This window comes from Acinonyx jubatus, chromosome C1, assembly GCF_027475565.1.
Source record: "Acinonyx jubatus isolate Ajub_Pintada_27869175 chromosome C1, VMU_Ajub_asm_v1.0, whole genome shotgun sequence".
NCBI classification, from domain to species: Eukaryota; Metazoa; Chordata; class Mammalia; order Carnivora; family Felidae; genus Acinonyx; species Acinonyx jubatus.
The window spans coordinates 217,243,502-217,259,581 of record NC_069381.1 but is presented as its reverse complement, the minus strand read 5'-3'; the positions used below and the strand labels follow the sequence as shown (position 1 = coordinate 217,259,581).

General features: G+C 65.4%; 1 protein-coding gene across 17 annotated transcripts in view; it reads left to right on the top strand.

The window, feature by feature from the left end:
- KIF1A (kinesin family member 1A) overlaps positions 1-16,080 on the top strand; it is a 96,645-nt gene that overhangs the window by 47,916 nt on the left and 32,649 nt on the right. For 4 of the 17 annotated variants that reach the window (XM_053216052.1, XM_053216053.1, XM_053216055.1 and 1 more), the window contains exons 15-27: positions 1,087-1,298; positions 2,587-2,666; positions 2,962-3,037; positions 4,989-5,068; positions 5,314-5,420; positions 6,154-6,237; positions 7,135-7,315; positions 7,439-7,511; positions 7,679-7,772; positions 8,717-8,865; positions 9,115-9,293; positions 10,945-11,082; positions 11,719-11,982. In XM_053216052.1, the coding sequence (XP_053072027.1) occupies positions 1,087-1,298; positions 2,587-2,666; positions 2,962-3,037; positions 4,989-5,068; positions 5,314-5,420; positions 6,154-6,237; positions 7,135-7,315; positions 7,439-7,511; positions 7,679-7,772; positions 8,717-8,865; positions 9,115-9,293; positions 10,945-11,082; positions 11,719-11,982 (1,717 nt within the window). The remainder of the gene's footprint in view (positions 1-1,086; positions 1,299-2,586; positions 2,667-2,961; positions 3,038-4,988; positions 5,069-5,313; positions 5,421-6,153; positions 6,238-7,134; positions 7,316-7,438; positions 7,512-7,678; positions 7,773-8,716; positions 8,866-9,114; positions 9,294-10,944; positions 11,083-11,718; positions 11,983-16,080) is intronic. The other 13 variants (XM_053216060.1, XM_053216058.1, XM_053216057.1 and 10 more) reach the window with 5 other exon arrangements.

The following is a 16,080-nucleotide window of genomic DNA, read 5'->3' as shown; positions in this document are numbered from 1 at the left end:
ACTGAGGCCACAGGGAGGCCTGGTGCAGTCGAGGCCCTGCCAGGCCGGAAGTGACTGAACTCGGCCTGTCCGAGCGCCCCGCAGTGCCAGAGGCCTGGCAAGCTCGGAATGTTAGCTGGCACCGGAGGGCCGGGAGAGCTGGAGGGCCCGCCGAGGCCCGGGGCCTGTCCCCTGGCTCCCAGCTCCGGCCTCCCCCAGACCACACCGCACACACCTTCCCCTGGAAGCGCCCGTGTGCCCTTCTGGCCTTGGGCCTGGCTCCCTGCGGCATGGACATGTGGTTTGGTGCCTCCCCGACCCAGGGGCCGCAGGGTGCCCTCGGCTGCCCCAGCGCCCCGTGCTGTCCTATGTTTGCCGCTGCTCTGCTGTGTGTCTGCTTCTGCCAGGAGGGCTCTGGGCATCTCCCGTACCAGGGGTGGCCTAGCTCAAATCCCAGGCCTCGGGCTCTCCGGGCACCCCAGTGCCAGGAGACCCTGGTCCCAGAGCAGGCTCTTCGGGGTGCAGGAGTAACGTGCTCCCTAGGGGGTTCCCAGTTCACCTCTCCTCCAGGGTGTTCTCGGGGCAGATTCCTGTGCCCGGTGGGGCTGGACAGTTAGCACAGCGCAGTCCCCGCAGCTGGGGGGTGCATGGCTGACCAGGCGGGTGATGGGTGCCAGGGGTGGGCGCCCATGGCAGGGAGGATGAGGACGGGTGTCGGGGCCCCGGGCGTAGGAAGGCCGCAGGGCAGCGACAGCACAGGGTGGTGGATGGGGTGGGGGTGCGGGGAGGCCGCTCCCGGACAGAGGCCGCCGGGCGGCCTGGGAGCAGGTGCAGGGAAAGCAGACGGGCCTCAGGGCCGGGCAGGTGCGGAGGGTAGAGGCGCTCGAGCGGGTGCCGGGGTGGTGGGCAGGCTCGGGGGGCTGCGCCCTGGCGGGAGGTGGTGGGCAGCCTTGCATGTGCTTGTGCGGCGCTGGGCCCCAGGCTGCACCCACCGGCCGTGTCTGTTTCCTGCCTCTCTTCACCTGCCTCTTGCTTTTTCCCAACTTGGTCTTTCTTTTCTCTCCCTCCTGTCTGTCTGCCCGCCCTCTCCTTCCCTTCCTCCCATAGACGTGTCCGACCTTGAGAACAATAACCGTAACCGTGGCGGGGCGGAGTTGAGTCCAGCCCCTGACAATCTCTCCACAGTGACCAACACCCTGGTGGGCATGAGCCCCTCGTCCTCGCTCTCGGCCCTGTCCAGCCGCGCCGCCTCCGTGTCCAGCCTGCACGAGCGCATGCTGTTCGCCCCAGGCAGCGAGGAGGCCATCGAAAGGCTGAAGGTGAGGGCTCGGCTGGCGGGGACGCCACCCCCGGGGTGGGGACGGGGGGGCGGGCCCGGGACCTCTCCCGCTGGCACGGCCGTGCTAACGGCGCGGGGTTGGCCGGCTTGGAGGCGGAGCGGCCGCACGGATGGGTGCAGACGGAGTCTGGGCCCCACCCCCGGTGCCCCCACCGGCGCCCACCACCGAGGGGTCCCCGCCTGCTGAGCAGGGCGGGCGCGGGTCCTGGGGGTTCTGTGCTCACACGTGCTCGGAGTGTTCCCCTGGCCCGCAGCGGCCCAGCGGCGGGTGGGCTGCCTTTTCGTTTATTGGCGTTCCGTCAGCAGATGACTGGGGTGCCGGGCTGTGTGGGGCTGGGGGGGTCCAGGCCTTGGAGACAGAAGCACGGAGGCTGGACAGAGGCTGGACCGTGGCTGGCGTGGGGCACGGGTGGGGCAGGCTGCCCACCGGGGGGGCAGCTGGGAAGGTAACCGGGAGCTGGTGCGGATGTCGGAAGTGCTCGTCCCCTGTCCCGGCAGCGGCTGAGGGTCACCTGTGCCTCGGAATCAGTTTCTCAGTGTCCGCATGTGTCTCCCAGGGTCCCACATGTCTCTCAGTGTCCCCATGTGTCTCCCAGTATCCCCGTGTGTCTCCCAGGGTCCCCGTGTGTCTCCCAGTGCCCCCGCGTGTCTCCCAGGGTCCACTGTGTCTCTCAGTGTCCCCACGTGTCTCCCAGGGTCCCCACATGTCTCTCAGTGTCCCCACGTGTCTCCCAGGGTCCCCATATGTCTCTCAGTGTCCCCACATGTCTCCCAGAGTCCCCATGTGTCTCCCAGGGTCCCTGTGTGTCTCCCGTGTCCCAGGTATCTCTCGGTGTCCCCACGTGTCTCCCAGGGTCCCCACGTGTCTCCCAGGGTCCCCATGTGTCTCTCAGGGTCCCTGTGTGCTTCCCCATGTCCCAGGTATCTCTCAGGGTCCTCGCGTATCTCTCAGTGTCCCCACATGTCTCTCAGCATCCCTGCTTGTCTCTCAGTGTCCTGCGTGTCTCACAGGGCCCCCATGTGTCTCTCAGTGTCCTCGTATGTGTGCGTTTCTCTCCCTCCAGGTTTATTTTGCCGTTTCCTCTACTGTCTGGCTGTGTCCACGGGAGAGACTTGTGTCCTCCCGTTAGCTCCTCAGCCCTTCACCCTGACCTTTCAGGCATTGTGCCGCCTGACCAGACTGGGGATTGGGGTCTCGGTGCCCTTCCACCTGGCCTCCGCTCCTGGCACAGGTCCCTCACCTCACTGTGCTCTTTTCCGTTGCCCAGGAGACGGAGAAGATCATAGCCGAGCTCAACGAGACCTGGGAGGAGAAGCTGCGGCGGACGGAAGCCATCCGGATGGAGAGGTGGGTGGCGGGGAAACCGAGGACTCCAGCGCTCCAGCCCGGGCCCCCACTCCTGGGGGTGGCCATGCCCTCTCACCCGGTGACTCTTGCCCCGTCACCAATGGCCCCACTGACCTGATCCCTGATCAGGAGACCAGTCCCTCCAACTGGACACCTCAACTCTCTGACCGGATGGGACGCCACCCGGGCTCCGCCTTGGGCCGTGTGGCCAGAGCCCACGGCCGACTGGTCGGTTGGGGGCCAGGCAGGTCCTGCGGCCTCGAGGCTCGAGCTGACCCAGACACTGTCCCCACAGGGAAGCACTGCTGGCCGAGATGGGCGTGGCCATGAGGGAGGACGGCGGCACATTGGGTGTGTTTTCTCCAAAAAAGGTAGGTGCTCTTTCTAGCTCTGGGGTGCAGCCCTGACTGGGACAGGGCCGGGCGGCCCAAAGCCCTTTGTGAGGTGTCAGCTCCTCTAGGAGGAGAGGGGACAGGTCCAGGCACCGGGGGCCACGCTCGGCCACAGCCACACCTCCCCAGTGTGGGAGACACCCTCTTGGAGCTCAGCCAAAGTCAGGTCTGGCTATCCCAGCTGGCACTCAAGTCTTCTCCCGCCCGGGCCCACCTCGCTCACAGGACCTGGCCCCGTCACTAGGGGGGCCTCCAGAGCACTGTCCTCCTCAGTAGTTCAGGTGGGGCACAGCACGAGTGTTTGGGGAGAAGTTGTCTCTGATAATTCTAGGACCAGGCCCCCCACCCACCCCAAAGAGTGCCAGAGCCTCGAGCCCTCAGGAGCTATGTTCTAAGCCCGGGAGCCTCCAAGGAGGTGGTGGCCGTGTGTTCTGACCACAGCTCCGGACTCTCTGGGCCCTGCCCTCGATACTTTGTTAGTGAGGAAGCTCCTGCCCGCCTTCCTGGGAGCATCTTCGTGTGGCTGGCCCCTCACCCTGGCTCTGTCTGGGACGGCGGGTGCTCTGTGCCACCAATGCCCAAAGCCAGACACACATGGAGCCCCCACGGTGCCGTCGGGGACCCTGTAGGAAGAGATGTGTGGACGACGGTGTGATGCGTGCATCGGCCAGGTGTCCTCTCCTTGGGGACAGGGACAGGCTCCTCGGGCTTCTTCCGCCTTCGTGCGCTCCAGGCTGGGGCGGGGGGCGGGGGGGGAGGCAGCAGTGCTGAGGCTCAGAGGCGGGGGTGGGAGTGCTTGCAAGGACTCGGGGCAGGCTGAGAAGTAGGTCACACCCTGCTTCATGTGCCTTCTGGAGAGGCCTTGAGTTTTCCTGGGGAAACTTGCCCCTTCCCGGAGGGTGGGGTGTACCCCGGGGCTGTGGGAGCAGGTGCTCTTGGGACACTTGGCACCCTGGTGCCTTTGGTTGGTGGCCCCAGATCTGGGCACTGCCCAGGAGTGGGAGGATGGCCCTAGGGACCGCCGAGGACACCTCCTTCTGAGAAGGGCAGCATTCCTGGGACTCTGGGGAAGTGCCCGTGCCAGCTGGACCCCTCTACTCAGCCCTGCAGGGCTAGAGCACCGTTCCCCTTGCTCGGGAGAGGGGGCGGTTGGGGACCGCTGTCCCCAGTGTCTGATGACCAGGACTTCACAGCCCCGCACAGGAGCGTTGGTGGTGCATCGTGGGATTTATAGCTTAAAGTGGAGGTGGTTTATTCCAAGGTGCCAAGCGGGAAACCGAGGAAGCTGTCCCAGCCTCCACCATGTTGCAGGACCCTGGCCTGGGACACAGTCAGGGGTGGCGTTCCTGAGCTCAGGAAGCATGTCTAGGGCCCCAGTGCCCTGGGAGGGAGGCAGGTTGCGGAGGGCAGGGCAGCTGGCGGGTGCTGGTCGCCTTTGGTAGGCCTGTGGACAGGAGAGCGGGTCCGAGCTGGGTGGTTCAGCAGGGACTTCCTTTACAAGCTGTGCTCCAAGCCCCCAGGCCAGATCCCTCCCTGGCTAGTGTCCTAATCCTTCTGGACTCTCAGATCCACTGGGACCTCAGCTCCTGGGCACTTCAGTTGGATTGAGGGCCTGTAGCCCCCTTGTAGGGTGGAGCAACAGACCCAGAGCCTGGTGCCATGGGCCCTGCAGGACTCGGCCTGCGCCCTGCACATCTGAGGGCCCGCCACAGCCCTCAGAACCCCTAGGTTCCCAGCTCCCCTAAGTGCCTACTGCCTGGTTCTGAGCGCCCTGGGCTCCTCACGGGAGCCAGGCCGGGAGGACACTGTGTCCCCAGGAGGCCAGGCCTAGGCTGGTGGCGGTCTGGCACCTGAGGAGAGACAGGTCAGGTGCGCGTCAGTGCTGGGCCCTGGCGCCTCCCCAGGAGAGGTGACCCTCCTTTCCCCCCAGACACCACATCTCGTCAACCTGAATGAGGACCCGCTGATGTCCGAGTGCCTCCTGTACTACATCAAGGACGGGATCACCAGGTGGGGGTCGTCAGGGTGGGGCAGGCTCCCTGGCAGAGAGGCTGCCAAGCCTGGGTATGTGCTGCAGCATTGCTGTCCCCCGTGATGGCTGCTGGAGACAATGCCGAAGGCCACCCTGGGCTACGTGGCTCTCCCAGGCGGGGCGGCGCTTGGGGCATCCCTGTGGGGATGCGTGGGCAGGCCAGCGGGTGGCGGCATGGGTGCGCTGGGTCCTGCCAGTGCTGACGTCCCCCGCCCCTCCCCAGGGTGGGCCGGGAAGATGCGGAGAGGCGGCAGGACATTGTCCTGAGTGGGCACTTCATCAAGGAGGAGCACTGTGTCTTCCGGAGCGACTCCCGGGGCGGCAGCGAAGGTACCTGTGCCCTTCAGTCCCCACCTCTGCTCTGGCGCCACTGACTGTCAGGCCTGAGCAGGGCTGTGGGTCAGCCCTCACTCCTTAGCCTGTCCCGGCAAAGCCGTTCCATTACAACGGTGTTCTGAGGGCTTGGCTGTGGACGCGGGAGCTCCCTCCCCACGCCGCGAGTGGTCTGGGGGTCTCTGTGGGCAGGAGAATGGGGAGCCGTGAGGAATGAACCTCCATCTGGGCTGGAGGACTATTTTTACACCGCACTCTCCTGTTGGCTGTGGCGCAGCCATCTGTCCGTGTCCCCAGCCTGCCTGCCAGTCACCTCAGGGCGATGGCCTTGAGCAGGGGTGGGGACAGAATTCTGTCTCCAACGCCTGCCCTCCTCTTTGGGATGGGCACAAAGCTCTAGGGGGCTCTGGGACCCCTGGGACCCCTGGGGACACACTAGCCACCGGTTCCCGTCCGTGCCCACCTGGTTCTCTGACTGGGGCAAAGGCACCTCCCCATCGGGCGTCACCCTCACCTGTTGTATGGGGTGTAGCCCTCCTCTGGCTTCTCCAGGGCCCACACGATGTATTGTCTGGTGGCCATCAGGCTTTGCAGCTAGCAGGGATGAGAGAGGCCTGATGCGGGCCACACCTGGGTAGCCAGTTGAGCCGAGCCCTGCATGAGGACAGAGGGCATGGCCACTCAGGATGACAGTCCCTCACTCTCTGCCCTCCCCATCTCTGTCACGTAGCCGTGGTGACCTTGGAACCCTGTGAGGGGGCAGACACATATGTCAATGGCAAGAAAGTCACGGAGCCCAGCATCCTGCGGTCAGGTATGGCTAGGGCCTGGAGACAGGTGTCTCTTTCTCCCCTGCAGTTTCGGGACTAGGCCTGGGGTCCACGCACTCAGGAGGATAGGCCTCAGCTCGGTGTCTCCTTCCTGGTACCTGGGCCCCAGGGCAGGGAGGACAAGTGAGGGTGACTAAATGAGGGTGGCTGGCCAAGGTGGCGGGGGAGGAGGTGAGGGAGGCTTTAGGGAGGACTCACCAGCAGACAGGGGCTGGTGTGGCAGATGCTGAGCCTGCTCCGTGGGCCCTGAGTCGGAAGGAAACTAGGCTGTCCAAAGAGCCCTTGTAGGCAGGACTGTCCAAGACGGTGGGTGCTACAGCCCTGGTGGACGTGTCTGCCTGGAGGGTCCTGCAGACTGGGGGACCCTGGCCCTGGGCACATACAGACGGGGGGCCCTGGCCCCTGCCCTGCTTCCATCGAGGTGGGTACTGAGGGGAAGGGCCCGTGAGCCCGTGCTGCAGCATCCTGCAGGGTGGGGGTGGGGGCACACACAGCCCACAGGTGTGGAGGAGTGGCCAGGGCCAGGGCCTGGGGGCAGGAGACCAGGCTGGCCTGGGGGTGACGTGTGGGCTGTGCGCAGGACCGCACGTTGGAGAAATCCCAGGACTGTTTTGCAAACATCACTGGCTGCTGTATATTGGGGAGGGGGGGGGGGGTGGTGAGGGGGTGGGTCTGGGGAGAGAGTCAGGTCCCGGCCACGGGGTAGGTGGCTGCTGGTCCAGAGCCGACCCGGGTAGCTCCTGGTGGCCCTCCCTGGGGCAGGGCAGCCTGGGGGACCTGCCCGTGCTCCACTTTTCCCCGTCTTCCCGCCCTGACCCCTTGAGGCCACCCCCAAGGCCACAGGCTACCCCCTGATGGCCGGCCTTGCTTCTGTCCCCCAGGAAACCGCATCATCATGGGGAAGAGCCACGTGTTCCGGTTCAACCACCCCGAGCAGGCACGGCAGGAGCGCGAGCGCACGCCCTGCGCAGAGACGCCCGCTGAGCCCGTGGACTGGGCCTTCGCGCAGCGCGAGCTGCTGGAGAAGCAGGGCATCGACATGAAGCAGGAGATGGAGCAGAGGTGAGGCCCGAGGCTGCGGGTCACCGCGCCCCCTCTTCCCCTGCCGCGCTCCATCCCCTTCCACCCCCACGCTGCGCCCGCTCACCCGCTCACCCGAGCCCGCTCCCGCTCCCCCTCCCGCAGGCTCCAGGAGCTGGAGGACCAGTACCGCCGTGAGCGAGAGGAGGCCACCTACCTGCTGGAGCAGCAGAGGCTGGTGAGGGCGGCCCGCCTGCCGCCGGGCCCGGCCTGGGCGGGGGCCGGGAGGGGGGTGCATGAAGGGGCCGGGCCGGGGTTGGGGGAGCCTGAAGGGGTCAGGCCCGGGGGCGGGGCGTGAAGGGGCCCGGCCTCCACGTGGGCCCACACTCCTCCCTCCGTGGCCAGGACTACGAGAGCAAGCTGGAGGCCCTGCAGAAGCAGATGGGCTCCAGGTGCTTCTCTGAAGCAAACGAGGAGGACGAGGAGCCGGAGGACGAGGGTGAGAGGCTCGGGGGGGCAGCCTCTGGGCCGGGGCCGGGCGGGGTCTTGGGCACGAGGAGCCCCCAGGCGCCTGGTCAGCGCCTTTGCCCTCGGGGTCCCCGGCCCGCCCCTCAGGGAGCGAGGCCTCCTTGTCCCCGGGAAGCACCCACGGAGGCAGGATTTGGGGGAGGCTGTGCTGCAGCGGGAAAGCGCAGGCGTGTGCTCGTGCAGTGTGTTCACACAGGCGTGTGCTCATGCACACAGGTTATGGCAGGAATGGCCCAGGTGGTGGGGAGCACGGTGCGGGCAGGGTGTGGTGTCTGCTCGTCCGCCCTGCCGTGTGTCCTGCCTGCACAGGCTGGTGCTCTTTCCCAGGACTAGGTCACCGCTCCTCACCTCAGGGGGAGGACCTCACATTGCTGTGGGGCACGAGGGCGGCCCACAGGCAGGGCAGATGGGGTGGAGTCAGGCACAGGATGCGCGTCCAGCTTGACCCCTCTGGTCAGCACCTTTGTGTAGATGTGACCTTGGCCTCCTGTTGCCTGGAATCATCTTCCCTCGGGGCAGGAGCCCTGGATGAGAGGGGCGGAGCCTGGGAGCCTGGACAGGCCCCTCCTGGTGTCCCTGCTCCCTTTCTCTTGGGGACACAGTAGACAAAGGTGTGTGAGCTGGGACAGGGTGGGAGGTCACTGTGCTCTCTTGCCTGTCCTGTGAGCACGTGGCCCCAATGCTGCTCCCTCCCCCCGCCCCCAGCCCCGCTGGGCTTCTCTGACTCTCAGAATGTCCGGTTCTGGTCAGCCCCTCTGGGGCACATGGAGCCTTCAGGCCGCCCCCCGGGGCGGATCCTTCTGTGGGTTTCCTTCCCTCCAAGAGCCCGAGACAGTTAGTGCAGAAGTGGGGGCCCCGGGCCAGAGTGGGGTAAGGTGGCATTTCCGTGACAACCGCACGTGCCTGTCCCCGCAGTCCAGTGGACGGAGAGGGAGTGTGAGCTGGCGCTGTGGGCCTTCCGGAAGTGGAAGTGGTACCAGTTCACGTCTCTGCGGGACCTGCTGTGGGGCAACGCCATCTTCCTCAAAGAGGCCAATGCCATCAGCGTGGAGCTCAAGAAGAAGGTGGGCCCCCACCCCGCCGCCCACAACCCGGGCCCCGTACAGCCGTGGGCAGAGCGAGGGAGGCCCGGGGACGGACCCAGGCGAATGCGCACCCTCCCTGCTCCGGGAGCAGCCGGGGTGCAAGTACAGCTTCCCCTCCGGCTGCTGGCTGGAAGGTTCCGGTGAGCCCTGTGGGGCGTGCAGCCCGGAGGTGGGGCCCGGCTCGCACACCCCCGGGGGCTGACGGACGGCCGCCTCCTGCCGCCACAGGTCCAGTTCCAGTTTGTCCTCCTCACGGACACGCTGTACTCCCCACTGCCGCCGGACCTGCTGCCCCCAGAGGCTGCCAAAGAGCGGGAGACGCGCCCCTTCCCGCGCACCATCGTGGCCGTGGAGGTCCAGGACCAGAAGAACGGGGCCACCCACTACTGGACACTGGAGAAGCTCAGGTGTGGTGGGCAGGCCGCGAGGGGGGGCGGCAGGGGTGGGTGCGGGTTCGTGGCGCTCCTGCGTCCCTGCGCTTCCCTCCTGCTGGAGTTGTTTTTACGGTCAGAAGGCAAAAGCGTTAGCGTAGAATCGGCGTTCTCCTCCTACGGATGCAGCGGTCAAGTGTACCGCGCTTCCAGGGAGGAAGGGGCGGATGAGGTTGACGGTGCTGCAGGAAGGCGGGCGGGGGGCCGGCAGGGCACGCCGGGCGGACATGTCCTCAGAAGAGCTCGGCAGCTGCAAGCCTCTCCGCCCTGGGGCTGTAGGGATCCCAGGGGAAGACAGGGACGAGGGTCCGAGGGTCCGGGTGAGGGCCTGAGGGGGCTGGGCTGGGGGCGAAGCTGTCCCTGCGAGAGGCGTCTTTTCTCCAGCTCCGCCTGCACCCTCCCCGCGTGCTCGTCCCCACGTGTGGCTCTTACCTGAGAAAGGGGACTGAGTGAGGCGCAGGCGATGCCGTCCAAGGGAAGTCGAACAAGCGCTGCTCGAGGTGCCCCAGACGTGAGGCCCTGCACGTAGGCCGAGCCAGGGTGGGCGGGAGGGAGCGCAGGCCATCAGGAGGGAGACAGGAGCAGAGCAAGCGAGTCCGCGGCCTCCGTGCGGGTCTTCACGCCCTGGGCAGGGCAGGGCCAACCGCTGGGACCGTCCGGTGTGAATTTCTCTGGAGGGCTTTGGCACACAGAGCCTGCCCCTGGCTGCCGAGTCCCTGGCTCTAGGGTGATTTCAGGCAGGGGGTGCTGGCTTGGCGTGAGTCAGACAGGTGGGTGGCGGGGGTGAGGGGTGGTTTCGGTTTCCTTGTGAGAGGTGGGCTCACCCAGGACTTATCCACTGTCTACAGGAACCGACCGGCCCAGCCAGCAAGGCCCCACAGATGTCCCGACACCCTAAAATACAGAGAAGGAAAGCTGTAAAAATACACAGTCCTACCCAGACACTCCCGCACATACCCTCACACACTCACAGATGCCCGCACACCTCCTTTCTCGCATGGCTCGCTCACACGCTCACACACATGCTGGCACGCACGCACGCGCACACAGGTACACGCGCTCTCATAAGATTCATGCGAGTAGATGCGCACGCTCAGGGCCCCCCACCCTCCCCGGGGCCGCGCTGTGGCGGGGACGAGCCCGTTCCTATCGCCGCTGAGCCCTACCGGGAAACGATTTCGTTCCCATTCTTCCACAACTTGTTGGTTTTCCTGGGGATAATACTTTTTGAAATGTGTCATGTTTCTGTATCCCGTCACCGATTTGCCGTCCCTTCCCTTGAGCTTTCAGGGCTCTATGACGGGATCCCCCACCCCGAGCGTCCCCGCCGTGGCTCTGGCCGGAGCCCTCTCTGTTTCCCCTCCAGTTCCCGGCCCATCCTGCCTGCACAGATCACGTGGTGTCCCTGGGCCAGCATCGAGAGTATTTAGCACATGCTCACCTGGAGGTCTCCTTGCTCACGGTTGACAGATTGCGAGGACTGCGCAGGGCCTGTCAGCAAACCATGCTGAACCCCGGATGACGCTGAACTGTGGCCGGAGCCGGGTGGAGCCTGCTGTCCCCAGCAGCAGAGGTGTGCCGTGCCGGCCGCTCGCCCAGGCCCACAGTGATCCCTGTTCCCCTGCAGGCAGCGCCTGGACCTGATGCGGGAGATGTATGACCGGGCCGCGGAGGTGCCCTCCAGTGTCATCGAGGACTGTGACAACGTGGTGACTGGCGGAGACCCCTTCTACGACCGCTTTCCCTGGTTCCGGCTGGTGGGCAGGTGGGCGCCTCCTTCCCTCCCTGGGCTGAGAGAGAGAGAGAGAGAGAGAGAGAGAGAGAGAGAAGGTGGTAGGGGCAGGGAGTGGGCATCCTCCTGAGGCCAAGCGCCCTGGCTGGGCCCTGGCCCTGACATGAGGAGGGAGCCATCGAGAGGCCCTTTCCCACCTTGACGTCCCTGACCTCGTCCTTCCTGGGTCCGAGGCACCCCGCCCCAGCCACTCCTGTCCACAGACCAGTGGGCCCTATAATTTGGGGACCGGGAAGGGGAGGGAGTCTCAGTATCACCACCTACACCTGCTGCGGGGCTGTGGCCGCCGGGTTGCACGTGTCTCCGCGTGTGAATGTGTGGCTTGGTCAGGCTGAGTGACCTGGTCCCCACACGACCTCAGCCACACCTGGCGAGGATCACGCCAGTGGCTGCTTTCCAGAACTTTCGGTGACCTTCCCCTGAGCACACGTGTGGTTTCTTTCCAAGCCTGGGGACGGGATGCACTTTTGGTTCTCGTGTCTTTTAAAGCAGCATTCCTGATGGTCTGTGTGTTTGGTTTTGGTTTAAACAGAAGCCCCCACCCCCGCCCTGTCCGTCCCCGCGAGTAGCTGGTGTTAACTTCTCTCTGTCTTGTCGCACTAACCTCAGTTCAGTCATCTCTGGCTGCAACAGCTACCCTCTTCTCAACACATGCATGAGCGAGCGCATGGCTGCTCTCACCCCCTCCCCCACCTTCTCGAGCCCCGACTCCGACGCCACCGAGCCTGCCGAGGAGCAGAGCGTGGGGGAGGAGGAGGAGGAGGAGGAGGAGGAGGAGGAGGATCTGCAGGACGACGTCTTTCCGGAGCACGCGCTGTGCGACGGCCGGGACCCGTTTTACGACCGGCCCCCCCTGTTCAGTTTAGTAGGAAGGTTGGTGAGGTCGAGGACGGCATGCTGGGAAGGAACCAGCTCTTTTGCGCAGGAGCACTGCTGCGGGCACAATTTGACCGCCGTCAGGGCGTGACCCCCGAGCAGAGGGTGTGAGGGAGCGAGAGGACTCCTGGCCATCCTGGAGTGTGCCCAGCAGGGAGAGTCGGGCCCCAGTGTCAGAAGAGGTGGTGCTCCCCGAGCACGGCCGTCTGGCGCTGTGTGGTGGAGCTGTGTGTACAGACAGGCCCTGGAACCCGGGAGGAATCCCCGAGCGGGGCCGCTGGGGGGCATTTGGGAGAGTGGGGGTTTGCGTCTGTGCACCCACCACTGGCTGCAGCGGCCTCGCTTCCCCCTGCCTCCTCGTGCTATTGACCTGCTATTGACCAATAGCTCCCCGCTGGGAGAAGGAGGCCACCCTGGCGGGGGGTGGGGGGGAGGAAGAGCTGGCAGGGGAGGGTCTGCCTCTGAAGCCGGGGCCCAGGTGGACCTTGCCTCTCCCTGAGCCTCTCTCCATCTGAGAGTAAGGACGGTTCACTCCTCCTGACCTCCCAGCTGTCATGGCGAGAGAGGGCACACGTGGCCCTGTGCCCTCGAGGAAATGCCCTCGGCAGAGAGGGCTTGTTACACTTTCTGGATGGAAGAGGGAGGCCGAGGTCAGGAGGTGGAGCGGAGGCCCCGGGGAAGCCCAGACCCCACAGGCAGATGGGGCAAATGCAGCTGCCATTCATGTTTTTTACTCCCATGGAATGGAGGCAAAACAGAGGAAGGAAAGATCTAGAAACTTAGCTGCTGTAGTAAGGCACTCAGCTCATTTTGATTTTACATATAGAAAAAGCACAAGACGGTTTCAACAGCAGCCTTTTCTGAGTCGGAGACGGCTTTCGTGGGCTAGGCCAATGGGAGTTTCTGCAGGTTTTGACCTCGGAGCCCCAGTACTGGAAGCTGAAGGCCGAGGCTGGCCCCCAGATAACGGGTTCACACTAGGAGCCCTTGGGCACAGACGCGGGACTGAAGGCCCACCAGCTTCTCCTGGAAGGAAGCAGCTCCCCACGGGCGCATGTCGTGGAGTCCTTCGACTAGCTTTCCGTGGGTGTGGCGTGCTGGCCTGCTCCATAAACACGTGGGCTCTCGCCCTCCGAGATGCCCTGGGTCTGGGCCTCCCGCTCCGCTGAGAGTGGGGTGTAGCCCCGGGGCCGGCTCCACGCAGGCCTCTAGAAAGCCCTGGGCGGCTCCGGTGTCAGGTAGGCGTGGGCTCAGGGCGCAGGGGAGCGAGGGCACCGGGAGAAACGGGGTGTGAGCTCTGCAGTCTCAGCCAGAAAGAGCTGGGTCCTTCCAACACTTTCCCCCTTCTGTGGATCTGAGATGTTACCAAACAACCAAATCAAACCAAGTCGTCAGCGAGAGGCCAGCCCCCCCTACGGCGGGCGGTCTGTGTAGGGCTTCATCTGGAAATGTCCCGATCTTTTTGGTTTGGCAAGAACTGGCTTCTCCCGCGCAGCAGCTGTGCAGGCCCAGGCCCTGAGAAGGACCCCATCTTTGGTTTCCTTTTATCCTTCTGGTAGCTGCTGGCTCTCTCTCTCCAAAGCTTAAGCAGAATTGGGGCACCCACTCTTGTCTCCCTTTGGAAAGGCTTTCCTGGCCCCAGCATGCGTCTCTGCACCTCACCAACCTCGTGGTTTTAGCCCTGCCTCCTCCCCTCCCGCCGCACTCAGCCCTGGCTCTGCCGCTCTGCCATCTCCTCTCTCTCCGGGCGGGTTTCAGCCTGCTTCAAGGTGCCCTCACCCCTGTGGACGGGCCCCCCCCCCCAGCCTGGGGGGCTCCTCACCCACGGCCAGGGTTAGCCCCCCAGTGGCCTCTCCCTCTGGTGGTCTGGGGTGCGAGGTGAAGGAGGGAGGTGGGACGGGCTGACCCAGGCAGCAAAAGTGGCCCCGGGGGCTCTGGTTCCCCCCTCCCCCAAGAATGCTCCCTGCCCGGAACGTCGCTTTCAGTAGCTGGATGGGCAGGGAGCCCCAGAGAGGAGGGCGAGGGGCTGGCAGCCAGGGATGGAGGGCCTGGGGACGGGTGGCAGGGGCGGCGTGAGGCGGGACCGTCCGAGGGGAGTGTTCCAGGCTCTGCGTGGGAGGATTCTGACTTGCTGCGCGTCCGCATCGTGTCACCTGGGCTGGCGCGGCCAGTGCCTCGGCTCCCAGCTGGGGGCCCTCCGTGTCCCGGGCCAGCAAGGCCGTGAGCCCCTCTGTGCAGCCGGCGCACCGTGGCTGGCGGGGCCCACGGGGCGGTGCTGAGGCTGTTCTGGCCCCTTTGCTGACGGACGCTGATGTCGGGCCGTCTGGCGCGTGTAGGGCTGTGGGGGGGAGGCCGGCGTCTGTACCAGGGTCCTATTCCCTCACGTCCGGGGTTCTGTCGGCCAGGGTGGGCTCTGCCTGGGCCGTGGGCTCTTCCAGCCCTGGCTTGTGGAGACCTTCCAGGCTGTGCCGCCACTAGGTGGTGGCTGCTGGGCCCCAGGGGTCCCTTCTGGCCGAACGTGCCCATCACCGTGTCAAGATTAGGTCTCGGGGATTAGGGGCGGCAGGAGGGAGAGAGGGCCCAGCGGCCGGCACCGTGCTCTCTTTTGCCTTCTGGGAGCGTCCCAGCTGGGTGCCCCAGGGGACTGTGTGCATGTGCTTTAGCCACTGCTGGGTTACGAAGCTCAGAGAGGGGCAGAGGGGTGGCCGTGGACCCCCGCGGCCGACCTCATTGTGTGGTCCTGCACCTCCAACCAGGGGGCACCTCGAGGCCCCCACCCCTGGGCAGCCCCACCTCCGGGGAGCACATCGAGGCTGCATTTGTCTAATGGTTTGAAGTTGGAAATGGCAGTTTTTGATGCCACGGGTGTTTGGATGTTTTTTTGCCCCCGACAGGAAATCCTAAGTTGATCTAGTTAATTAGCCGATCGAGCTGGTGGGCGGGACGATGGTGTCTACCTAGTAGGGCTAGGAGCCAGCCTGTGGGTTTAAACCCCAGCTGGGGCCTTAGCTCCCAGCCCGAGGCACTTCCGCCTCTGTCTTCGTGCCTCAGTTTTGGGTCTGGGAGATGGGTACCGACAGCTCTAAGGCGAGGAAGGTGCAGGTGCTTGAACTGAGACGCGTCGTGGGTGAGGAGGACACACGCGCTGCCCGGGGCCGTGGAGGCACCGCTGTGTCAGTGCTGGCCCCTCGTGAGCTCAGAGGCACAGGCTCCCAGGATGGCTTCACGACTTTTCCACCCACCAACGGGGTGATTGTGGCCTCGGGCACACGAGAGGCCCAGCCCCAGCCGGCGCGTGGGAAACCTCAAATCTGCACGATGCTACAGGTTCTTGAGCCTGGCAACATGAGGACTGGCAACATGGCAGAAAGCGTCCACCCTGAAGACGGCAAGGGGCTTTGTGCCATGAGGCCCTAAGGACAGAGCCAGGACTGGGCATGCCTGCCCTGACCTGGGCCCGGCCCTGCCCTCTGCCTCGGTCTCCCTCTGTCCTGGCCTTTGTTAGGGACAGGGGAGGAGAGTCAGGAAGCGGGGGGGCACAGACCCTGAGAGCTCAGAAGGGGGTAGGGATCACCTCTGGGGTGCTGTGAGCGGTACTCTGGATGGCCCCGGAGCCCAGAGCCAGCCCCCGTGGAATGGTCCCCAGAGCCTTCTAGGAAGGCACTCCTGGCTTTGAAGTGGCCTGGGTGGGAACAGCCTTCAGCTCTCCTTCCCGGAGGCTATAGTGGCTGAGGACCCTGGTGCCGGGCACTGTGCCCTCACAGGCCTGTGGTGGGAGGTGCTCCTCCGCTTCTGAGGGCCCTCCCGTTGGTTCCTTGGCAAGTATCGATGGGGGTGGGCAGGCCGCGGCCCCTGCGTCTGTGCCCAGGGCCCCTGGGGGCCTCCTCTCTGCCTCCCAGCACGGGGCTTTCTGCAGTGGGCCCTGCGCTGGGAGATGGGGTGGGGGCTGACTTGAGGGCCCTGCAGCTGGGGGCTGTCGGGCTTGGTCCCCTTAGCTGTGTCCCGAGTGGTGGGCTGGCCAGACGGGGGCCCAGTCAAGGGGGCAGAGCAGGGTCGGGACATGTTCCCGCAGCCTGAGTTCCGGGCTCCCTCTGC